This window comes from Drosophila serrata, unplaced genomic scaffold (assembly GCF_035046125.1).
Source record: "Drosophila serrata isolate PLE 108 unplaced genomic scaffold, ASM3504612v1 contig_240, whole genome shotgun sequence".
NCBI classification, from domain to species: Eukaryota; Metazoa; Arthropoda; class Insecta; order Diptera; family Drosophilidae; genus Drosophila; species Drosophila serrata.
Genome location: NW_028257138.1, coordinates 2,802,376 through 2,828,179, shown reverse-complemented (window position 1 = coordinate 2,828,179; position 25,804 = coordinate 2,802,376). Strand labels below are relative to the sequence as shown.

At 39.4% G+C, this 25,804-nt stretch overlaps 3 protein-coding genes across 3 annotated transcripts in view; all 3 read right to left on the bottom strand.

Annotated features, from left to right (window-relative positions):
- Positions 1-338, bottom strand: part of dock (SH2/SH3 adaptor protein dock) — an 86,571-nt gene extending 86,233 nt beyond the window's left edge. The window contains exon 1 of the mRNA XM_086830514.1: positions 265-338. The gene's annotated coding sequence lies outside the window, so the exon portion shown is untranslated. The remainder of the gene's footprint in view (positions 1-264) is intronic.
- A 9,343-nt stretch (positions 339-9,681) lies between these two features.
- On the bottom strand, positions 9,682-17,729 carry LOC147643976 (uncharacterized). The gene is made up of 4 exons (XM_086830503.1): positions 17,565-17,729; positions 15,291-15,566; positions 12,459-12,777; positions 9,682-12,351 (listed from the first exon to the last, which is right to left on the bottom strand). Exons 2-4 carry the CDS (start codon positions 15,516-15,518, stop codon positions 11,063-11,065), a joined length of 1,836 nt encoding a protein of 611 aa, XP_086686629.1. The 5' UTR covers positions 15,519-15,566; positions 17,565-17,729; the 3' UTR covers positions 9,682-11,062.
- A 441-nt stretch (positions 17,730-18,170) lies between these two features.
- GABA-B-R3 (gamma-aminobutyric acid type B receptor subunit 3) lies at positions 18,171-25,138 on the bottom strand. Its single transcript, XM_086830505.1, has 6 exons — positions 22,420-25,138; positions 21,156-21,299; positions 20,441-20,716; positions 19,576-19,827; positions 18,672-19,049; positions 18,171-18,596 (listed from the first exon to the last, which is right to left on the bottom strand). Exons 1-6 carry the CDS (start codon positions 23,089-23,091, stop codon positions 18,291-18,293), a joined length of 2,028 nt encoding a protein of 675 aa, XP_086686631.1. The 5' UTR covers positions 23,092-25,138; the 3' UTR covers positions 18,171-18,290.
- Positions 25,139-25,804: the final 666 nt, after the last annotated feature.

Below are 25,804 nucleotides of genomic sequence, written 5' to 3'. Positions count from 1 at the left end.
TAAAGTGAAAGGTTAGAGTCGGGGGATGTGCACTTTAACAGACTTCTTGTCGCGGTAATTGCCAAGGAACACAAGTTTTGATTCAAGTTTTTGGACCAACAAAACCCAAGGTACCGACAGCAGTTCAGAGATGAGCAATGATTTATCTCATTTTCAAGAGCTTGTGAATTAATTTTACTTAAAATTCTTCATTTTCAAATAAATATAAAAAGGTTTAAGGAATATACAGAACATCTTAATAAATTATAATCATATAGCACTCACCCCAAAGCTTCAAATGTTACTTGTAAATATTTTCTTTTCAAATTGCTTTTAATTTCCTTTGTTTTTTTTTAAAGCTGTAAGAGAAAAGAAAGAGTTTTTATTAGAATTGCTTGTCAAGCATAAAAAGGGTTTGTTGCAATTAAATTCAAGAGTGTAAAATGTTTCATAAATAAATATTTATATTTATACCCTAGCAGGGTATTATAATTTCAGTCAGAAGCTTAAAACACAGTGAAGGAATCATTTCCGATCCTATAAATCATATATATTCTTGATCAGCATGAAAAACCAAATCGATCTAGCCATGTTTTAAGTAAAAAAAAATTTGAAATTTTTTTTCCATTTTTTTTTTTTGCTTAAAAATTTACATTGTTGAAATATGAAAATTTGACAAAATTTAAATTTGATTTAAATTTAAAACGCAATATGCAGTTTTATTAGTCTAACAAAAACTAACACAGAACAGCTTTCCGAATTGAAATTAATGCATTTTTGGCTTAGTTATGAGATTTTTAAGTTTTGATTTATCGTAAAATTTTCATATAAAAATATACTTAATTCCGATATAAAAATGGTATGGCACCTTCAGTCAGAAGCTTAAAAGAAAGTGAAGGAATCATTTCCGACCCTACAAATCATATATATTCTTGATCAGGATGAAAACCCGAATCGATCTAGACATGTTTTAAGAAAAAAAAATTTTGAAATTTTTTTTCCTTTTTTTTTTTGCTTAAAAATGTACATTGTTGAAATATGAAAATTTGACAAAATTTAAATTTGATTTAAATTTAAAACGCAATATGCTGTTTTATTAGTCTAACAAAAACTAACACAGAACAGCTTTCCGAATTGAAATTGATGCATTTTTAGCTTAGTTATGAGATTTTTAAGTTTTGATTTATCGTAAAATTTTCATATAAAAATATAGTTAATTCCGATATAAAAATAGTATTGCACCTTCAGTCGGAAGCTTAAAAGAAAGTGCAGGAGTCATTTCCGACCCTACAAATCATATATATTCCTGATCAGGATGAAAAACCAAATCGATCTAGCCCTGGTTTAGGTAGACAAAATTTTGAAAATTTTTTTCCATTTTTTTTGCTTAAAAATTTACATTGTTGAAATATGAAAATTTGACAAAATTTAAATTTGCTTTAAATTTAAACTTTAATATGCAGATTTATTTACCTAACAAAAAATAACCCAGAACAGCTTTCCGAATTAAAATTAATGAATTTTTGGCTTAGTTATGAGATTTTTAAATTTTGATTTGTCGTAAAAATTTATGCAATAAAACTAACTAACTAACAATAAAGCTAACTTCGGCACGCCGAAGTTAATATACCGTTGCAGATAGAAATTCTATGACTAGGAATCCATACCATATAAATTATATATATTTGTGTTAAAAACCAATGAAGTAATACCTGCTTTCATTTCATTCACCTTTACATATTATATTTGCAGCTTTTCATTCACAGATTTCCATTTTTCTTCTACATCAAACGATAGTTTGTATGGCACATATATGATATAGTCGTCCGATTTTCATGAAATTTGACACAAAATTTAAGACTTATCATATATAGAATGGCTATACCTCAAATTTGATGAAAATCTGTTCAAAACTGAAAAAGTTATAATTTTTAATTGTATTAATTTCTCGATCGTTCCTATGGGAGCTATATGATATAGTAGTCCGATTTTCATCAAATTTTACACCAAATTGTAGAGTATAGTAAAATGGCTATATCTCAAATTTGATCCAATTCTATTGAAAACTGAAAATGTTAAAATTTTTTTTGTAAAAATTTTCCGATCATTCCTATGGCAGCTATATGATATAGTCGTCCGATCCGGCCCGTTCCGACATATATACGAGTGAGAGTATATAGAAGGCTAACTACAAAGTTTCATTCAGATAGCTTCAAAACTGAGAGACTAGTTTGCGTAGAAACGGACAGACGGACAGACGGACATGGCTAGATCGACTCGGCTGTTGATCCTGATCAAGAATATATATACTTTATATGGTCGGAGGTGCCTCCTTCACTGCGTTGCAAACTTCTGACTGAAATTATAATACCCTGCAAGGGTATAAATATAGTTAAGGAGTCATTTCTGACCCTATAAATCATATATATTCCTGATCAGCATCAACAGGCAAATCTTTCTAGTCATGTAGGAAAGGAAAAAAATGTTGTAAATTTTTTCAAATTTTTAAAAATTGATAAAAATTAAAATTTTTTAAAATGTTAAATGAGGTATGCAGAAATATTAATCTATTACAAACTAACACATAACAGTTTTCCGAATTAAAATTAATGCGTTTTTGACTGAGTTACGAGTCTTTTAAACGATGATTAATCAAATAAAAATTGTCATTTGAAAATATCAATAAATATAGATTCAAAGAATGCAAATTTTGTAAAAATAATTTTGTAACGCCATTATTTTAATCTCTATTTCACATTTTCAGAGTTGATTAAAGCCACCTTTTTTCGTGTCAGAATTTCGCTCATCTCTTGCCTTGCATTACGCATACGCCGCGTGAGCCCGTAAAACTTTCGCTGCACTGACGTCTAATTAAAACTTATTTCTGCAGTTTTGCCAAGACAAAGGGATGACTTTCCTGCTCCCCTCTGGCCCCCTGCCCCAGTTGCTGTTGATTATGTTGACGCCAATGAAAATATTTATCAAGTTGGCAGGCGGCTCTCCTCCTCCTGCTCGGGGCAAACAATGCAGATTACGCATACGCCGTGTGTTGCAGGTGAGATCGTGGGGGGAAGTCATGTGTCAAGTTGCATTTTCGCGACTTTAACGCTGCCAAAAAAGTTAAATGAGGCGCAAACACACACACACGGGAAACTTTTGGCGCTGATTTTGACACGTTGGCTTAGCTTTTCACCTGCGTTTTGGGCTTAGGCTTCCCCCTCATTAATTTTCCCCCCTCTTTCAACCGTCTCTTCCCCGTCTAATTAAAAGTTCAGAGCTGAATTTAGTGCTCCATTTTAGTGCTCCACTTTAGCAGGCATTAGCTCGCTTTAATATCCAGTAACAAGGACACTCTGGCCAGGCCAGAGACCAGCATTCAGTAGTCAAGGATGCAGGATTCGGATTGGGACGACATCTAATGACCGCACGGCTCGTTTGCTTCATTTGCAGTGAAATGGATGCACAAACCGCAAATCAAACACACAGCAACAGACACAGCTCCTGGCTCCTGGCCTGGGGAAGAGGGAAAATTGAGAAATTTGCCAGAAAATGTTTTGACAGTTGAACTCTGGGCTCCCTTCCTCCTCTGCTCCTCCTGTGCAGCCTGTGCGTTATTTGATATCCGCTCTCCAGGCCAGTTAGCACTTGTTTCTGGCAAGGATTGGGACGGGTTCTCTCCCCTTTCAATGGAAATGCAAATCGAATTGGGTTCGAAAGGTTCTAGCTGGTAATCTGATCATGGACACACGTGTGCTTGAGTTATTTCTCAAAATCAGGTCATCGTATTGTGGGATTTCTTTATTTTCTTCATTCCTTGATTTCCTAATCCTTCATTTCCGTGTCTTTCTCCAAGGTTTTTCCTTTAATGGATAAGCCAGAGATGAAGTTTTGTTTATTTGATGCCAAGCAGTGAGCAAACACATCCTGGGAAAGTAATAAATACTAAATCAAGTTGGCTGCGACAGCCCCATATATCCACGTGCTAGCCTAATCATAATGTAGAGACCAGATTGGACGGCAAATATGACTGATATATATATATATATAAGCGTATCCTTCAGACTTTTTCTGTTATTTTGCGGTTCATTACGTTTCTGGAGCGCAAAATCAACGCCAAGTCCGAAGTTTGCATTCGTCTCGCACATTCTCAAACTCGATAAAATCGGTGCAGAGACACGTACGAGCGACAGTTGCTATTCCTCCTCATGGGTATGTAAGAAAGGACCCTTTCCCCCAAAAGCTGGCTCCGCAGGAAGGTTCCTTCTGCTAGCTGCTCCATCAACAGTTTGTGGCAGCTTGTTGAAATTAATCATTTGGCTGCCAAAATGGCTGCTTCGAAGACTGGAGTATATTGGCTCACTTTTGGGAGAGAGTATTTTGGATATTGGATCATGAGTTTGCTTAGGAAATATGGTTTTTATGGGGTAATTTTATGTATTTGTAGTTAGTTTTATAAGCTAAAACTTATAAACTAGTAAATGTTGGTAAAAGAGTGTGTTTTGGAGTAATATAAGATTTTAAAAGAGTTTTCAATATTTTTTTTATAATTTTAAGAGGATAATACGGCTCAAGTAGCTTCATTTCTTACTTATTCCCTGACAACAATCCTGAAACTTATTTTCTTTACATTGAAATTTGTTTCTTATATAGGAATTCCTATCTTCATTAATAATTTGCTTATTACTTTTTAATACTTTTACTTATTCCACCACTGAAAACCCATGTACCCTCTTAAGTAATTTTTCTCTTCAAAGGGTATCTCAATTTTAGCAACCTTTTCCCCGCGTTTCCTACAGATTTGCTGCCATCTATAGCAATCAGTTGGCAGTCTCTCTCTCTTCCTCCCATCTGTCGCCTTCTTGCTACTTCCGTTTCCGCTTCTAGTTGGCTCCCTCTCGTATGTGTGTGTGTGTGTGTGTGTGTGTGTGTGTGTGTGTGTGTGTGTGTGTGTAGTGTGTCAACAACATTATGTTATTTCTTGGGTAGACATGCGTGAGTGTGAGTGTGTGTGTTCTGGCATTCCATTCGCGTAATTTCCCATGGTAACTGAACATGTGAGTGCATCCACCTCCTGCCACTGCCAGTGCTCCTGGCTCCTGCTCCTGCTCCTGGTCGTGGTCCTGGTCGTGGTCCTGGTCCTGCTCTCCGTGCTATCTGTGATTCACATCCCTGTCCGCATCACTTCACTCCACACACACTTCTTCTGGCAGCTGTTTCCTGTCTTATCCAGTTGTCGCGACAATAACTGTTCAGGCAAGGCTTTGCCGCTCCCTCCTTCGGAGCTGCATTTGTTTACAGCTCTCGCTTATAATAATAAATTGCAATCATGACTTGAATGGCAACTGCTCCTCAACGAGCTCAACCTCTCAGCAGGCCAGACAAGGACGCAGGGAATTTGCATGAAACAAGGCTCGTTCCTGGTTCCCCCCTGAAGTTTTTCAATCAGCCGCTCAGTCGTCTAGAAATCCGTTTTCCGCTACTCGTTTACCATTTCCCACTTTCCCATTTCCCCAACGTTGTTCAGGCGTAATTCCCGTCGCCGGGAATCCCCTCGAGATAACCAATTAGAGCGCTTATGGCCCGGCACCTCTTTTAAGCCCAAGGCACTGCAAACAAATGCCTTTTGTTTTTAAGGGGAAAGAAGTAGGGAATTTGTAATATTACTTAAAGAATATATAAGAAACCTATAGGATTATATTTAATAAACATATTCCCTCATATTTTATATAAGATTATAAGATTCTTGTATATTAAAGCAAACTTAAAGATAAAATTGTTTTGATACCAAAGCCAATTTTAAATGTCATGTTAAACAATATTCCTGGCCTTTTTTACGAACTCGAAATATTGTTTATATTTATTAAACATATTCCCTATAAAATTCTCTTGAATTCGGATTAAATTTTCTCATATTTCCCTCCTTTAGTAGGAAGTAGGACAAGTATTACAAATTTTTCGTAATATTAAAAGGATATATAAGAAACCTATAAGATTTTGTATATTTAAGCAATCTATTAAAGTATTTAAAATCAGATTAAAGGCTTTTATTTGGAGCTATAATTGTTTTGATACTACATGCAGTTAAACCGTAATTAAGAACTCGAAATATTGTTCATATATATGAAACATATTCCATTTAAAATTCTCCTAAATTCAGATTTAGTTGTTTCATATTTCTTTACTTTATAGTAATATTAAATGAATGTACAAGCAACCTATAAGATTATTGTATATTTACGCAGTCTTAAAAGTATTTAAATAATATTAAAAGATTTAATTTGGAGCTATAATTGTTTTGATTCCAAAGGCATTTAAAAATTTATTAAGAACTCGAAATATTGTTTATATTTATTGAACATATTTCATTTAAAATTCCCTTAAATTCAGATAAAGTTGTCTCATATTTCTTTCTTTAAGTAGGAAGTAGGACAAGTAGTACAAATTTTAGGTAATATTTAAAGAATGTTAAAGAAACCTATAAGATTCCTCTTTATTTAAGCATTCTTTAAAGTATTTAAAATCAAATTAAAGGCCTTTAATTGGAGTTATAATCATTTTGATACCAAAGGCAGTTAAAAAGTTATTGCAAGTATTGTTTATATTTGAAACATATTCCACTTAAAATTCTCCTAAATTCTGATTAAATTGTCTCAAATTTCTTTTCTTCCCAATTATCCTGCCAGTGCTCTCACATCTCAATTAAAAGTGCGAATTGTCATCAGTGCGGAAAATGTTTAACGTGGGTGTTTTTATGCCTGATTAAGCAGGCGGAGATCAAGGGGGGGGGGGGATTAGACCAGAGACGACATCCCATCCCATCCCATCCCAGACCTGTGTGTACGAACATATTTTGTCATTTTCAGGCGATGGCATCCCGACAGCAGACAGCAGCCTACGTGGCCCCGACGAAAGCAAAGAAAGAAAAGTTGAAAGAAAGCACAAGCACAAGAAAAGGCCTCGAGGAGGAGGAAAAGCAGGGAAAACTTTCTGGCCAACATTTTCACATTTCGGCAATGACTTGGCTGGCTTCTGATGCTTCTCCTGCCGCTTCTCCTAACTTGTTATGTGCCGCTCACTCACCTCTTTTGAATTACAGGCACAGTGCATGGCAAGCAAATTTATTGGCAAATTGGGAGCACAGTGGTTTTCCTTTCATTTCCCTGCTTTCCATCCCATCCCCCCCTTGTGCGGTGTGTGTGTGCCCGCGCACTTGAGTGTATTTTTTACAGCTTGCTTTTTGTTTATGTTGTTTTTATTGATTGAAAATAACTTAGTGCCGTTTTATGGGCACCATCGAGTGGAGCAGGGGGACCTGGCATAAACTCGAGCGCTTTACGCCAAAGGTAAATAAAGTGCAAGTCCTTTTGGAGGTATATGTCTGCTCCTTCCTCCTCCGACTCCTGGGAATCCTTGTAGCCCCTCGAGCATTGTTGTATATGTTTTTGTGTATGTAGTTGCTACAGATATGTATATGCATTCAAGTGCTTTCCCCCACTGATAATCCTGAATAATTAGCGGGAATTGGCGCGTGGCTCCGCAGAGACCTCCACGACTGCTCTCACTTAATGCACTTTGGCATATGCGTAAATTGCCTTTTGGAGCGGGTGCTAATTAAGTGGGCTTAGTGCCCAAGGCATCCTCCCCGACTTTAATGAACCGACCGCAAAATCTCCATCGAAAACCCCAAACCGAGGTGAAGCCCCAGCAGAGCCAACAATGTGTTGTGCGCCCTTTTTTCCTTTCTTTTTTGGTTATTATTTTATTTTGTGGTTGCTGTGCGTGGGTTTAACCTGTTGGACCCAGCTGGCCATTTGTCAATGCTCCTCCCAAAAAAAGAAGGACATGAGCAGCTCAGTGACGACGACAACAGGGGTTTGAAAACCTCTCTAAAAGACTAAATAAATTCTAGAGGTAAATATTTTACCAGATATCATCAAAACCACTTCATCTGCTTAAATATTTCCTACTTTTTTATTTTACTATTTAAGGCAGAGCTACATTTTCCACCAAAAGGAATGCTGACGTAACAATTTATGGCTGACAGACAAAACCAGAGTTCCCCCCTTGAAATACATCCTGATATCGCCACTGACCACGTATTCATTTCGTTTGAATGGCCTCCGACTTGTACTCCATCTCCGACTTGACCATATTAATTAGCTTGATTAAAATTAATATTTGCGCAACTTTTGCGACGCCACAAAATGTTGTCGTCGCCGGTCGCCTGGCAGATGGAGTCCGGGATCTTCTGATGCCTCTGATGCCACAGAATTGGGATGCAGGATGGTAAGGACCAGGGACAGCAGCTGTGGCAAATATGTGCAATAAATAAACATTTCGCCGCTGTGACAGCCCTCGGGCAAAGGTACTCCAACTGTAATAAAGCAAATGTAAAGACAGGCAGCCAGAGCTCCGTTTTATTGAGCGGAAGCGGCGGAGCACGACCCGCGACCCAGGACCTCACATCCCAGGACCTCAGATCCCAGACTCCAGACTCCTGACTCTAGACCCCCCCAGACCTCCGAGCGTCAACCAAAAGTGGCAACAAAGTGCGCCAGGATAAATCCTGATGCGTCAGTCTCGGAGCTGAAGAGGGAGAAGGAGATGGAATACGGAAAATGGGAAATGGGAAATGGTTACTGGGGGGAAAGTGGAAGCCACTGAATGGAGCCATGAAAAATGTTGGCGTATTCATTCGTTCTGGCAACGAGTGTCGCCATCACATCTATACCCCTCAGTCAGTTTATTTTTGTACACGTGAAATAAATAATATTCGTTTGAAGTTGATAAAAGAAGTGATCCTTAATATAATATAATAATAAGAATACTATAATGATAATAAAATAAAGTTTTAAAAAGCGTATCGGAATCATTCAGTCATTCATTCATCATTCACCAAAAGCATATATATTTTTTTGTGGAGAAATCAAGGTTAAGAATATCCTTTACTAAGCTAAAGTAGCATTTTAAATCTAAATTAATTGATATTAGTTCACTAGGTACACCCTGCAATATTATATAAAGTAAATAAAAACTCAAGAGTTGAATATTAGAAATATTCATTTATATTTTGCTAAAGGCTTAAGATCTAGATAATAAAATAAAAAGAAAATAAAAATAGGTAACTTAAAATAAAAATAGAAATGATTCTCATCAAGCATTCCTTTATTCCAATGCAGTTGTCAATTATTTCTCTATGTGCACTTGTCCCTCCCCAGATACATCGTTGTCGTCGCTGTTTATTTGGCCGATTCCGTTTCATGTGCTTTTTGTTTTACGAGCATAAAGATAAATTCACACGCCACCCAAAAACTCACGAGGATTTACACACAGCAAACGGGTCGGGAATGTGCAGGTCGAAGGACAAAGGAGCTGCTCCTGGTACAGGTTAGGTCGCAGGCGACCGCCCGCCGTTTTTCGGTCATCCGATTTATTCATTTATTTATTTATTTATGGTAACAAATTGCAGCGTCAACTTAATCACCGAACTCTATTTAGTTCGGGGTCCTTTTTTGTGTTTGCAGAAATCCTCCGGATGCGAAGCAACTCATTTCACGGCTTTGTACAAAGTCATTTCTCTTGGTACGCCTCCGACATTTGTATCTGTATCTGCAGCTGGAAGCTGGAAGTTGAGATGGAGATGGAGATGGAGATGGAAATGATGGTGTTGTTTCCTTTGCCCACTCAATAAAACAACTTTAATTAATTAATCATTATCCTTGGCTTGGCATTTCTGCTTAGACTTCTTCTGTTTATTCAAGTTAGCCTGGGCAGAAGGAGCAAGATGAAGGTGAGAGAGAGAGAGAGTGTGGAGTGGAATTGGATTACAATGCTAAAACTTATGGCTTAGTCTTGAGCAGCTCTCAAGTGTTTGGCTTTGGCCCTAACATCTCTGGACTCCTACTACACATGATTTCGGGGTTAATTAATCATCATATACTGCCCCCGAGCTCCTAACCCAACTACTGATTCTGCTTCTCCTTTGGCATCTGTTCTTGCTCCTATTTCTTTTTCTTATTTTGTTTTTGCTTTGGTTCCTGCTTCTCCTTTCAAAGTCTAAACTTTAAGTACTTTACTTAGTATTGCTCACTGGGATACACTGTAGAGATACACCGCAGGATACAGTTTGTCCTGCGGCCTCACAACAACGAGAAAAGAAAAATCAACTAATGCAGCTACTTAGCCTAGGAAGGACTCAAGGACTCAAGGACTCAGGGACTCAGGGTCTAGCGGTTTAATCACAACTTGGCGGGAGCAACTGGAACATCTACTTAGCCTACATGAGAGAGGGTTTGTCTCTAGGATCCAGGGTTCAATCACATTGCGGAGAGGAGGTTCTACACAGAGAGAAAGAGAGAGAGACATGAGAGACTAGGTCCTAAAACTATGTTCAAATGACCTTGATTATATCCTAATAAAGTCTTATATTAAAAGAGCAAATAAAACTAAGAATAAAAACTTAACTGAGAGAAAAAAATAGAACTTAAGAGTACTTATTGCCAAGAAAAACATAAAAGACATAACCTTAAAGACATAAACAAATAACTAAATAAATAGAAAGACTTAACCTTGAGTAAAACTTCTTAAATCAAGAATAAATAAAAATAACTTATAAAATATACCAAAACCTTTAAGGAAAATATTTAGATTTAAATAAGAAATCCTATATTTGGCATCGAGAGCTTTTTCCTAAAATTTCTGTTCAAGCGGAATACTGATTGATTGATTGATTGATTGATTGATGATAGTTTTTAAAAAACTATTTTCATATTTAAATACAAAGACTCAACACGCACACGAATAACTAGAGGATGACTTTGCGCTAAGATTACTTTACTTGGTAAATTCAATTGCTACTCTTTCAAGAACTTTTCTCTGTGTGTAATTTCTGCAGCTAGATGGGGGGTCAGAAGTAGGGGTATTCCTATCGTGACTTATCTAGCGATTTACCCTAATGCGTTTGATTGCTTTAAGCTGATGATTGGTCAGTTGTTCCTCTGGGGGCTGGCGGGAGATAATTGCTTGGTGTTTCGCTTCTAATTGACGAGGACTTGGACATGTGGACTTGTGGAGCTCGCTAAACCTAATCCAGGCCATTTAGTGGCAATGCCTCAACCTTTACGGTCGCCAGCTGCTGCTGCTGCTGCTGCTCCTCCTCCTGGGAGTCGCCCAACGACAGCCTGGACTTGGCCGCCGTCTCCATGGACTTCCAGGTGCCGCCACTGGTGGCATGCTGCAGCGATATCCTGGGTATGGACTTGCAGCTGCCCACGATGGAGAGACTAGTCTCATTGGGACGATCCTCGGACTCGGCCAGAGCACTCAGGCTGCAGGTGGGCGGCAGGATGCGGTGGGGGAAGCGAGGTGAACCCCTAACCCGCTCCCTCAAACTGGGCACAGGCTGCACCACCGAGGGCCTCCTATTGCTGGGCAGCTGAAAGTTCACCTTGGTCTCCAGCAGCTTAACAAACTTTCCCGGCTGCTGGTCCACGGACCCAGACACAGTCTGATCTCCCCCCGAAATGGTGGGAATGGGCAGGAAGTTGGGATCCTTGGCCAGGTGATCCAGATGGGTGCCGCTCTTGGTCAGCGACCCGCGGTGAATGGGCTTCAAATGGTTGCCATTCGAGTGTGCAGAGTCCAGGGGAGTCACCTCGGAGCCGCTGCCCTGGATGGGAGCATTGTAAATGGCATTGCAGGAGGCGGTCTGCGAGGAGGGAATCAGGCGGGTGAACAGACCCATGTGCGACTTGAAAGCGGCCTTCAGGCCCTTCTGCTGCTGATCGGCCAAACTGGCCGTGGAGCCCTTGTTGCTGGAGGTGGTGCGCGAGAAGATGCCCCTCAGCCGGTTAATGAGACCCGTTTTGGAGGCCTCTGTGGCCTGTTGGTGGGCCAGCCGGAGATTGATCAGATCCTGGGCGGGCAGGCAGGCCTCTTCCAGCTGCGGCTGCGAGGCAAAGGTCACCGAGCGACGCATCGGGATCTGCATGTACTCCGCCGAAGGCCAGCTGGCCCGGGGAATCACCGGTGGCAGCACGGAGAGCAATAGATTCGGAAGGATGCCCGAAATGCTGGGCGTTCGCGATTTGCTGGGCAAGGGAATCTGCGTGGTGACCGTCAATTCCGGCTTGAGGTGTCCTCCGGTCAGCAGCGAGGTGGAGGACGAGGTCGTGGTGGAGGTGGCCAGTCCAGACTCCAGCAGACGTTCTAGTTTCCGGATTTCCGCATCCAAGGCTTGAATCTCCTTCTTGTAGACCCTATTCTGGACCTCTACGCGATACTGCAACTCCCGGCGATCGTCCACGACGAAGCGTCGTGTGTTGCACTCCATCTTCAGGCCCATGCTATGGATCACAGGATCAATGATGTCGTCTAGGGAGAGAGAAAAGGGAAGGGCAAAGCAGGGGATTAATTATGGTTTTAAGATGATTAGCTCATAAACTCATAAATTATTAAACATGTTCGAAATCCAAACTCACTTCTCGCCCAAATGTCATGGAGCTTGGGTATAAAGAGCAGGCAGAGCGTCGCCGTGGTGCTGGTCAAGATCAGGGCCGTAATGGTGATAAAGGCCAGAGTCACCCGCTCCGAGATCAGGTTGGCCAGGACAACGACAATGGCACTGGTGATGACCACACTGTAGACGGAGACACCAATGTACTGTGAGTCATTCAGGGCGGGGATCTTGACGTGGCGCGTCTCCCAGGCCATGTACACGCCCACCACGAGCAGGAGGCCCTTGTAGGCGTAAAGGACACTCAGCCAGGTTTGGGTGTGCTGCGACCGACAGACTTCCACCTGGAGGAGATTTAAAAAATGACCCCAATTAAAATTCCCGCCTGAATAATAATTCCCACATTCAGTTATTTTTGTATAGAACAACAATCGTTTTGTACATAAATAAATAATATGAAAATAATATTTAATTTATAGTATATATTTTTCATGTGTTTGCATTCAAAAAGACCGAACAAACGAAAGTTTATTTTGTATTTGTTTGTACTCAATCCAAGCGTTCCGAATTTCCCATTTCTATTTAACTAACAAAAATACACTGTATTAAAAAGTGCATTCACATCGAAATCAAATTTAATTGAATAAATAATAAAGCAAGAGAAAGTTAAATTAAATTATTGTATGGCAACACTATATTTTGTGTTGCTTTATTTTTATGGAATACACAGCTTTTTCAATTAACCCTCGATTGAAGCAAATAAATAATTGTAGCGGTATATAGCGGTGATATTTTCTTTAATAATGCAAATATTAAATGTTCTAATAAATCATTTGAAATATTAAATTTAGTTGCAGAATATGGCAACTTTGTAAGAACGACATTTTCCACATCGATAAATAAATTTAGATTCATCGAAAAACCAGATCAAGTAGGCGTTGGACTCTTCGATTTTCAACTTGATAAATTCAAGCATTCTTATTTTTCATTCAGTCCGCTGACTTCGAAGCGAAAACATCATTTTATTTTCACAAACTCTTCCTATTTATTTTGTGATTTATTTTATTTTAATTTATTTTTGTGCCTTTTTACTGGTTGTTTTATCTTTATACCGAACTTTGTTATTTTATATATATACTGAATTTTATTTTTTGTTTTCCTCGATAATTTCTGGAATTACCTTCAAAAATTTCTGAAACATCGGTTATTGAGCCAGTAGCCATATGACCCATAGAAAATTTAATTTAAAAGATACTACTTCTTTAGCAAAGCTAAAGAGAATTGCTTTATATTTTAATTTTATTTTTTATGATTCCTTAAGAAATATAATATTGGGATTCGATTTTAGATATTCCCTATCCATAACTTCCTGAGCACCTTAATAATTTTTATTTGAAAGATACTAATTATTCAGCTAAACAAAAAGAGAATTGCTATATATTTTTATTTTATTTTTTATGATTCATTAAGACGATTTAAGACAATTTCTCGGGCAACTTAATAAATTTAATTCAAAAGATATATGTTAATTTTGTTTTTTAAGATTCTTTGCAAAATATTTTCACCTATGTATTCCTCATCGTCCAGAATTTCTTCAAGATATTGGAATTAGATTTATGATTCCCTATCCATAACTTCCGGAGCACCATAATAATTTTTATTTGAAAGATACTAATTATTCAGCAAAACAAAAAGAGAGTGCTATATATTTTTATTTTATTTTTTACTTAAAAAAATGTTTGTTTATTTAATTATTTTTACCTCCAAGATTATGTAGGCAAGTCAACGCATCCTTTCTTGTGCAATTTAATAATTTTAATTTCAATGTGCTGTTTTTAAATATGCTGTCGTATTTAATGGATTCGTCTTGGTCCAGAACCTTTTCAGAATCGATTTTTATTTAATTATATCTATTTTAATATGTTTATATTTATTTATTACTATCAGGTGCATCCAAATAGAAAACTTTTCTTTTGTTATGAATGACGCTATCGACTATAGTTTCAAAAGCATGTATTTGATCTGGAACTAACTTTTGCAGGTTTTCATTGATAAAAGCGGTCAAATTATTTGTATCAGCGATGAGTCATAGTCTCTGCTGCATTGCTTTCTGTACGGACTGATGATGGTAATCCGAAATCACTTAGGCTGTTGTCATTTAATTGCAACAGTTTATTTTCTATTTGTATCAAACCTTCGTTATAAATGTCTTTATTGTATGGTAAGGTGATGTCTTGATTTTGCTGTCTTATTCTGTGTCTAATATCTTCACATAAATCGTCTTTGAAAATGTTCCATAATTTTAATGGTTCCGATGGCTGACAAGTACTGGAATGAAGTTGGACCGCGTACGTGGTGCAGCAACATCCTAAGATAGATAGATAGAGATATGCTGCCTCTGATTTTTTGTAGATAATGGTGTGTTCTAAATAAATTTAGTATATCATTTTGTTCTATCATCAATAGTTTTCTCAGCGCACGCGATGTAAGGTAGTTTTTTGATATTTTTTTAACACCTTGGAATACGTTATCGTAATTTTAGTAAGGATGCCTATTTTATTTTTTAAATGAAATATAGCCTATGACACTCAGGAATGATGTAGCTTTCCAACAGTGAAAGAATTTTTCAAATCTGCCAAGTACTTTCGGAGCCTATTCAATTCATACAAACAAACAAAAAATCAAACCTTTTCTCTTTATATATATATATTATATATATGTATAGATATATCTTTCGTTTCCCTTATTTTTCCATCTTTTTGCAAACGCTTTTTCTTTTTTTATTTGTTTGTTAATTGCATTTTCAATGATAATTCTTAATATGTAAGTTTTTTCACACTTCCTTCACTTGACTGACCTGAGGTTGATACACCACACTCCGGTCGATGGCGCTTATCTCCAGCGTCAGATTGTGGAGATGCCGCTCCATGGGATCGGTGACCACCCAGAGTGTCACCAGCAGGGCATCCACCAGGAGCAGGCCCCCAACGAGCAGGATTAGCTGAATATCCTGCAGCATCTTGTCCTTGAAAACGCTGCCAGTGCGGGTGAAGATCCTGTGCACTCTGTACGTCTTGGCGAACATCGAACCGAAGGCCAGCGAGAATCCAGCAGAGAGCAGATAGACGCGTGCCTGCGGTTAGGATGATAAGAGGATGAGGTGGAGGTTAGAAGAGGACCAGGAGGAGGAGGACCAGGAGGAGCCTGTAACACGGCAAGTGTCATGTCAAGCAGACCCAAGGAAAACAAGGCCTGCAAACAAGGGAAACAAGTCATCAATGGACCACAATCCTGGTGGAAGCAACCATACTTTGTTCTTGTGTCTGTTGTGCGTTTCAAATTTATGCAAATAAAGGAATATCACAAAAGTTGTAAATTTCCGTGTCATGTGTTTGCATTTTCCAACGACCCCCTCTTCTCTTCACTTGCCTCGGGCAAATGTGGGTTCAACACGAGGACCAGGAGAGTCTCCTCAACAATAACAAAAAACAAACTGGAAACAAGGAAAAGCGGAACAGGAACTGAAACAGAAACAGCGACCAGCAGATTTCCCAAGAGTGGCGTTTAAGGGAGGCACCACAGAGGGGGGAGCAGGGGAAAGGGGCAGGGCATGAGCAGATCCGGTTGGAAAGCTCGTCAAACTCTCAACTTGGCTTCTAGCTTAAAGACCAACAGCAGCAGCAGAAGCGGCATCAGGATTTGCAGCCAAAAAACCTTTGGCTATTTATAGTACAAGAAGGGTTTTGGTGGGGAGAAGAACAACACACTTGCCACAACAAATTATTGAAATAAAAATATATTATTAATAAAGTAAAGATCTTCTCTAAATCAATTATTATTTAATAAATATTAGACATCCTTTTCCTATGAAATTGAATATTATTTTTCCAATAATCGATTTATAGCACATTTACGATTTTTTTATATTTTTATTTTACTCAGAGGCTTATAAAGCTGTGAAGAAGTAATTTCCGACCCTATAAATCATATATATTCTTGATCAGCATCGAAAACTGAATCGATCTAGCTATGTCCGACAAAAATTTATTTATTTTTTTAATTTTTTTAAAATTGTATATCATTTTACTGATAGTCAAAAATGTATAACAAAAAAATTAATTTTTCAACTTTTTATTGAGTATGCAGATTTATTAGCCTAGTAAAAACTAACATAGGAAAGTTTTCCGAATTGAAATTAATGCATTTTTGCCTTAGTTATTGAATTTTCCATAAAATTATCATATACAATTTTAGTTAAATATTAAAATTTGAGGGAATTCTATTTTCAGTTAAAACCTTAAAATGCAGTGAAGGAATCATTTCCGACTCTGTAAATCATATATATTCTTGATCAGAATAAAAATCTGAATTGATCTAGCTAAGTCCGAAAAAAATTTAATTTTTTAAACTTTTTCAAAAAATTTTTATCATAAAAATTGTCAAAAATGTACGCCAAAAATATTAATTTTTTAAAAATTTTAAATGAGTATGCAGATTTCTTAATCTTGTAAAAACCAGCATAGGAAAGCTTTCCGAATTAAAATGAATGCTTTTTTGGCTAAGTTATGAGTTTTTTAAAGTGAATATTCTTAAGATGAATAGGAATAAGATGCCTAACACAGGTAAGCTTTACAAAGTGAAATTAATACTTATTTGTCTTAGTTAGGGCTCTTTTAAACTCATTAAAATTAAATATATTATAATATATATTATTATATTAATTATATATATCTTTGCCAGCATTTAATTGATAAATATTCATTTAAAGCCCCAAGAAAGCGCACTTTTCACGACCCAAAGAAAAAAAATCCCCCCTACAAATAATACAATATAAGGACCTTAAGTCCCACTCTAAGCCACCCCTCAAGCCAAAACAATAATGTTTTTCTTGCGGTGTATAAATAAAGCAAACACATGAGAACGAAAGCGACTCGAAAGTTGCCAGCCAGAAACTGAAAGTCATATTTGATGAGGACTCCCCACACACACACTCGCTTGCTTACACACCAGAAACCCGTCAAAGTCAAACAAAGGAGGCGGACCAGGAGCAGGAGCAGGAGCAGGAGCAGGAGCAGGAGCAGGAGCAGGATGAGGCCAAGGAGCTTCGGCTTCGCTTCGCTGGATCACTCACCGTGCAGACTGTGGCAAAGGAGTCCTCCGCCGAGGGCAGCGTCGAGTGGTCCAGGCCCAGCAGGATGACGGTGGCGTACACGAAGATGCAACCCACTGCGGTGATGTTGCTCAGCTTGGGGCTGGAAAGTTTAATTGCTCTGCGGAGTGGGGATGAGATGGGAGAAGGTCATGAGAACGAGAAGAGGAGAAGGAACCTGCACTCCTTTCTCCTCCCCAGGAAGCTTGTTTTTCATGCAGAGAAAGTGCAAAGTAATCCCTATATATATTAGCTGAGGGGGGAGAAAAGCCACTCGGAAGTCAATCAATTTGTTCAATTAAAAATCAGAAACTGAAAAGTAAGTGATTAACTTTTAGGAGTTTGTAAAGAGGAAACTAAAGGTTTTGCAATAAATTAAAATAATACTGTAATGCGTTATAACATGTTAAAGTGAAAGCGAAGAATAACAACATAAGGAAAATAAATTATGATTAATAAAGAAACTTGTATAACTTATTATTATTTCTGGAAAGAAATTATAATTCAAGTGAAAACAAATAAAGAAAGTAATCCAAGTTATTATTTATTAAAAGTTTATACTGTTTTCTAATGGTTTAAAGCCCCAGAAATACTTAACCTCTTTATATTTCTGTATTCAAAGTGAACCTTTAAGGGCTTTTCAACAACTTGCAAATGAAAAATCATAATTCTTATTGATTTTTCTTCCTCACTTTCCCCGCCCCAATCTTACTTGAGCTTCCGAAAATGCAGATTGAAGGCGAGAAAGGCAATGGCCAGTGCTATTCCCACACTGGAGAGCGTGGCGATGGTGTAGAAGGCCAGAGGAGCAATGGTGGCCACCCGCAGCTTGAACACTCGCTTGGCAATGGGCACCTGACCGCTGTGCCACTTCACCGGCCGGCAGCGGGGACACCGGAAGTCCAGGGCATCCGTGGCCGGATAGTAGAGGGCCACAGGCTCCAGCATTCCGCGCTGGATCTGATAGAAGGCAGTGGTGCCCACGCGATCCGGGCCGCTAAAGGACACGGGACCCTGCAGGGGAAAGCAAAAAAAAGCAACGGATTTTAAGGAATTAAAATTGAGAAATTAATATTGTGAATTACTCACCGATACCCCCAGGAAGTGCAGCTTGCCCAGCTGCTGGAGGAACTCCCAGGCCATGTCGCTGCGGGTGTAATCGAATCCATCCAGCTTCGACTTTTGCTCATTGCGTCGCCAGTGCTCCTCGGCGGCTCTCAGGGCCAAGGCAATGGCCCAAACGGCGTCGTAGGTCTGTGGTGCATACTGAGATATGGCCTCCGGGAAGAGGTGACCTCCTCCTGCTCCTCCTCCTCCTCCTCCGCTGCTGCTGCTGCTTCCCCCTGCTCCTCTTCGACGACGACGACGTTGTGGTGCACTGATCCTGGATCCCAATCCGGTGACCACATCCTGGCCATGGATTTGGGCAAACTGTTTGCGCAGCTGCGAGTTGAACATGTGATTGTTCTGCCAAGTGGAAATGCGATTAAACAGACCACGAATGCCGCAGTAATGAGATTGCCTATCCCACCCAGGATTTCACTCCCCACAATTTCATGACCAGGCACTAAAAGAGCCGTAAAAGAGCCGAATGCGAATGCGATGACAGGCGGCTTGCCACTTGGCAATCACCATTGCCATCTCTGGAGCCATCGCCAAACGCAATCGCAGCCTCGGGATTGTCTAATCAAATAAATCATTTCACTCTGGACGCGCGCACAAAAAGGAGGAAAGGACGAAGGCAGACAGGAACAAGGACAAGACAAGTCTGTTTACAAGAAACACGGCAAGAAAACTTGAGAAAAACAAACCGACAATCCTTGGAGGATTCAATTATGTGTCAGAGAGTTTAAAGAGAGAGAGAAATATGACCAGACAATTTAATGGCGCGACTTTAAGGACTAGTGGGATATATTTAATATATCGATTTATATTTAATATCTTCATTTTCTTTCTTTACGTGCATCTATTCTTTCAAACCCCGGAAACTCACCAGTCCACTGTAACTGACATTGTTCCCCACGATGCTGTTGTGCGTGGACACCACGATGAGATTCTCCACGGCCAGCTGCAGCTCATGGTTGGAGCAGGCGGTCCTCTGGTCTGGCCACCAAGGAGCACCCATGCTCTCGTGCAGGATCCAGGCGTAGTCCGCCCCAAACATGCGTAGCCTGTAGGCCTCGCACAGGATCTGCGGTGCCAGCTCCTGCGAGAAGCTGCCGATGATGATGCGCGTGTCCGTCTCCTGTGGCGATGCGGAAAGATGGAAAGGATGAGGCCAAAAATACGCACATTTGTCAATTTGTCAGACTTCGATTAGGAGCACACACTCGAAGAAAAATTATAGCTCAGGGCTGTCGATTTGCTCTTTGCTTAATGATGCTATATTTTTTACTAGAGTCTCTGTTTGGCAAGGAAATTACTTTAAGAACTAAAAAGATAAAGGGAAAGCAAGGGAAAATATAATCCTATCACTGGAATATAAATAAAATTAAAGGAAATCACATAAATTTAAGTAAATGCCTAGGCTGCCCTTGAAATAGAATACTTATGATGTTGAATGAGTCCAAAAGAGCTACTGTTTGGTATGTTCTAACCATAATTAATTTAAAAAACTAACAAGTATAATATTTAATTCAATTTAAAATGGTTATAACATCTCTTAAACTTTAATAGCTTTTCTTCTAGTTTACAATTAATAAAAGAAAAATAAAAATGCGGCTCAATTACTTATGTTTTGCCATAAAATCATACACCAGTTTGCGTTTATCGTTTTAATTTTTGGCAATTTTCGTTGTATACGTTTTATGATTAATATTTAATGGTTTATGTTTTTGTGGTTTGTAAGTTTGGCTCACCCTTAGCAGCAGCAGCTGCTCCTTAAAGTCCGTGGCCGCAAAGGTGATGGTGGCGGCGCAGGATATGTTGGCCGCCTCCAGCTCGGTGACCAGGTTGTTCACCGCCAGGGAATGCACCTCCTCGTTCTGCGAGAAGGTGGTCACTGTGCCCCAGCCAAACTTTCGGATGAAGGCAATCCTTGCCGGATTGTGCGAGGAATCCGGGGCCACGGTCCTATAGAAATAGGGGAATTCCCGCCTGTCGCTCAGCGCGGGCGAAGTGGATCCAAAGGAGACCTTTTAATCGAGGAGTCAGTCGTTAGTAAGAGTATCCATCTAAATATATATCTTTGGTATTTGGAGGTTGCTTAAAATGCAAGACATGCCTCCTCGGTCTAGGAATCCAGCCTCTCCTCCCTCTAATCATTCAACACACACGCTTTGCCCAAATGAAACTTCAAAGGTTAAATGCAAATGTCCTGGATTGGGATTGGAATTGGGATTAAGGAGGAGGAGCTGGAGAACCTTCTAAGTGAATTTGTGGACCTCATAATTTTCTGCGGCTGTGGAAATGTTTATGGTTGAAAAGGTTAATGGGGTGCCAGGAGATTCCTTCCGCCCCGCATTTATGCTAATCGAGCGTGTGGCACGTGAGTTGATTAGATTTTTGAGAAATTGCCCCGATTAGGATGTGGATGTGGATGATATTTGCATTTTAATCAGTCGCTAGACTCACCTGCACAATGTTCCAGTATGGCACCACCTTGGCCAGACTCTCGGTGACCTCCGAGCAGGCCGATCCCAGCAGCATCACCATCCGTGTCGAGGGCTGTGTGTAAATGGCGTGGAAAAACCGATCTACGCCCACTCCAGGATCGCACTGAAGAAAAGGCATTTTCAGAAGGCGAAAAAAATACAGAGGGCAGAGGGCAGAGGGCAGAGGGCAAAGGCCGCTGCTCACCGACTCGTTTCGACGCCATAAAAAAAGGCGGCGAGATGGCGTAATAAACATTTTTAAAATGTCGACTTTGATAGAGACACAGAAGGAGCACAGATCCCAGCTTCAGATATGACTGTCTGTCTGTTGTGGTAAATGTGCATATGCGCGTACACTGAGAGTCTAGTTTGGTGTAGTTTATGCAAGAAATTTAATCAAGAAGTAATATATTGATATTCAAAACAAGCTTGGTTCCAGGACAACTATAAGCTTAGGGAATAGCCAACAAAAGCCAAAGGTCTTAAGTATGTTTTCAACTTTGTAAAACTCTTCATGATTTCATTTTTGCTTAAAAAACATTAGCAGAAAATACGCTTAAAGTAAAAAAGAACTCAAATTCGTTCACTTTGGCTTCTATATTTTGTTTTTATAAGCCTTGACTTCGTCTAAAGTTTGGTTTTCTACTTATAAAGGCTTATAAAATAGTTTTCAGACCTTAAAGAAGCCATTTCTGGTATAAAGTTGAGTGAAATGAAAGGAGGAAGTTTAGAAACGAGCTTTAAAATTGGTTCTTTTAATTATAAGTTCAACTAAGAAGTACCACACAGTATATAAGTAGAAAAAAGAAAGAGATTCTTGTTAGAAGAACTAAAGAACTCTACCTTTTCTCTTGCTTTCTAAAAAATCTCATTCATTAAATCTTGGAAATGATTTAATTTCGACCAATTTTCTTTCAGTATCTTTTTCTGGTGCCTTGGTACATTTGCGTGCCCCATCAAAAGCGGCAACGACTCAGCGCAATAAAAGTGCCTGAAGACGGAGAGAACGTTGATGACATATTTGCCCCGCTTTTTCCCGCTTTCCCGCTTTTCCTTTCCTTTTTTTTAAGGACCGCCACAGACGCAGCTGTTCTCGCTCCTTCTGTGCCGCTGCTGCAGATTTTTTCTTATTAAGTTTTAATGTTGCACGCGCCACTAAATGAAAATTCAATTTCGTAATGGAAGAAAACGTCACCGACTGGAGTCTAGCCCGAACCCGAACCCTTCTCTAGCACCTCACTCACCTGTGTGTCATTGGTGACCAGCTCCAGGGTGTATCCTGGGAGCAAACGCTTGCGGTTGATGTGCTCCACCGCCATGGTGGCCGCTCCCAGCTCACTGAGGCCATCCGGCCGTGGTCCCCGTGACGTGGAGAGCTCAAAGAGGCCGAGCAGGACAATCTTGCCATGATTGCGCTCCATCTCGTCGGGGGACATGCGGCGCTCGCTCTCGAACACCTGGTTGACCTTCAGGTAACGCTGCCTGGGCGGCAAGTTTGCCGGCAGGGGATTGTAGTTGCCATTGTAGTAGTTGTGATGGTAATGAGAGGAGGAGGCATTGGCACTGCTCCCGGGAAGATTGCTGTGCTGCGAATTGAGGCGCTGCTGACGGCGCTTGACTTTCGTCCGTTTGTGTTTCCATTCGGAGCGTTGGGCCAAAGGCCTCTCGTGGGGATGTTGTGCTGCTCCTGCTCCTGCTGCTCCTGCTGCTCTTATACCTTCTCTGGATTTCGGTCGTTCGGTGCTAATTGAGGCACCTGGCACCTTAATTGCCTCATTGTAGCCGAGTGCCTGCAGCTCTGCCGAGGATTCCATGGCTGCCGCCGCTACCGTGGTCCAGGCCAGGGCCAGGAATAGACCCAAACCCAGGGCCAGCCATTGGCAGGGGCCGTATCTGGTCAGGTGAATTATGCGCATCCCGTCGGCAATGGCCAATGGCCCATTAATCACCGCAAGGCATTCGAATCGTTGGCTATCGGAGGCTGCAGCGAGGACACAGGACACGGGACACAGGACACAGGACACCGGACACGGAATACGGAATACGGAATACGGGAATATATATCGCCTTTTTATGCACTCTGCCGACAGGATACGCTTATCGCTTCCTCCTTTCCTTCACTCCTGCTCCTCCTTCTGCTCCTGCTCCTGCTCCTGTATCGGCGTCAATTTTATCGCCTTTTTATTGGCCTCACTTTTGCTCGCATTTTGTATCTCTTTTGCCTCTCAAACACAAACACACACACACGCAGCACACAACACACTCATCCTCATCCTCTTATCCCGTCAAGGACGTGGCCATAAAAGTATGCAATGTGCTGGGAATGGAGGACGATTGACGGGACAGAATTGGGTGACACGGAGAAAAATTACACCTTACGATAAATGGCTGTTGTGATTCATCCAAGTTAAGTAGGTATTTTTATTCAATATTTTGTCTATTTTATAGTCAAGCCTTTTTTTGGGATAGAAAAAATTGTAAGTAAGATAATTTGGTTATATTTTATGGTGAATTTCGGTAAATTTGTAAGTTCACGCCGGAGTTTTGATTGGTTTTTACTTGTTTAGTTTGTTATTAGAAATATTGTTCATGTTTTTTATTTAATTATCACTTATTGAAAGGTTTTTAGCATCACGAACACACAGATTTTATATTAAAACACTTAATTTTATGTTTGATTTTTCTAAGTTTGATTGATTGTTTGAAATTGAAATTAATAATAAATTTTGTGGTAACGCCAAGAAAATCCTCTTGTACAATATATTTCAGCTGAATTTCTTGCTCAAATTAAATTTGAAAATATGATGATGGAGAAATATGTGCTGGCAGACTTTTGGCTATTAGATACACTCAAAGGAAAGCGAGTTTTCCGGTATATAAATATAATATAAGTATTGAAATTTATTCTAACCTAAATCGATCATAACTAAGCTTAATATTCGAATTCTTTAAATAAGTATTCCAATCAAAATTAAAAATCTTATAACTAAGCCAAAAAAGCATTAATTTCAATTCGGAAAGCTGTTCTGTATTAGTTTTTATTAGGTTAATAAATTTGCATATTTAGTTTTAACTTTAAAGCAAATTTAAATTTTGTCAAATTTTCACATTTCGACAATGACAATTTTTAAGCAAAAAAAATGGAAAAAAATTGTCAAATTTTTTATTTACTGAGAACATGGCTAGATCGATTTGGCTTTTCATGCTGATCAAGAATATATATGATTTATAGGGTCGGAAATGTTTCTTTCACATCGTTTTAAGCTTCTGACTGATGGTTATATTTTAAGATTTCTGTTTAATTATCTTTTAAAAATTCAGCAATTTGTGTTTAGATTTTATAATATAATATATTTTCATTTGCTATTTTCTATCTTATAATATAAAGAAGCAAAAGAAATAGAATTTATAAGAGAGAAACCTTAATTTTTCTTTATGTGAGGGGGAAAACCCTAAATGCCTGCCTGGAAAATCGAAAATACTGGCTGTATAGTCCCTCCTCCCCCACAAGAGAAAGGCATTTTCACGCCAATTGGTTTGGTTGGAAAAGGATTAAGATGAAGTCTTCGATGAAATGGACACCAGGGCATGCCCCAGAGACTCCCTCCGCCTACGTGCTCCTCCAATGTATTTTCCCCATTTTCCTCAGTAGCTATCGTGGCCAATGTTTTGTTGTGTGTTGTGTGTGTGTGGCCATTATTTTTTATGCTAATGGCCAAACATTTTGCGCTTTCATTGCGGGCTTTTGGGCTACTTTCTTGTTTTATTTTATATATATTTTTGTTTTGTCTCCGCTGCTCACGCGCCACAGATTTCCATAGAACGTTTTGGTTATTGTTGCCGCTTTTTTCCCTCTGTATGCGCGCGTATGCATAATTGTTTCGAGATTACCAACTTGCAACATTCCCCCAGCAGCAGCATCCACCCCTGTACCCCCCTCTACCCACCCAGAAACAGCAGCAGCCTCTTTATGAACGCTTTTCTTTTTAAGGCTTTTCTTTCTGCTTTTCATGCTTTCATTCTTGTCGCACGCTTTTCGCTGTTCGCTTAAAATAACTTTTTGGCCCATTTTTTGTTGTTATTTTTCTTGGTTCGTACTAAGCCCCCTTTGGGGGGTTCCCCCATTAACCCCTCCCTCTTAACCCCTTGATGCAGCTACAGTTGACATTTGCCCCGGTCGCCGAGCTCCTTTGCCCTCGCTTAACCCGCTTGCTCGCTCGACTTGTCGGCTACTCGTGTAACTACAACTCATATTTGTGTAGATTTTGTATATATTTTGTATACATTTTGCATGTTTATATCCATATATATATATCAAGATATATGCACTGGCAGGAAAAGCAAGAAAAATATGGAAATTCCTTAGACAAACTGGGAAACTAATCCGCAACAAGAACTTGTGTGTGTTGGCTTAAAATAATTGATTAAACTTGATGTTCTTGAAGCCGTTCACTCTCTCTTTCGTTTAGCTCTGGTTTTTGGAACATTGAATTATTGAAACAGCAGGGGAATATATGGGATTTAATTGGATTTGTTTTTCAATTGATTTGAACTTTGAAAGCGGAGAGAGGAAGAGAGCAAGCTCCATCCATTTGTGGTTGAAATTATAATTAAGCCTTCAATTAAGCC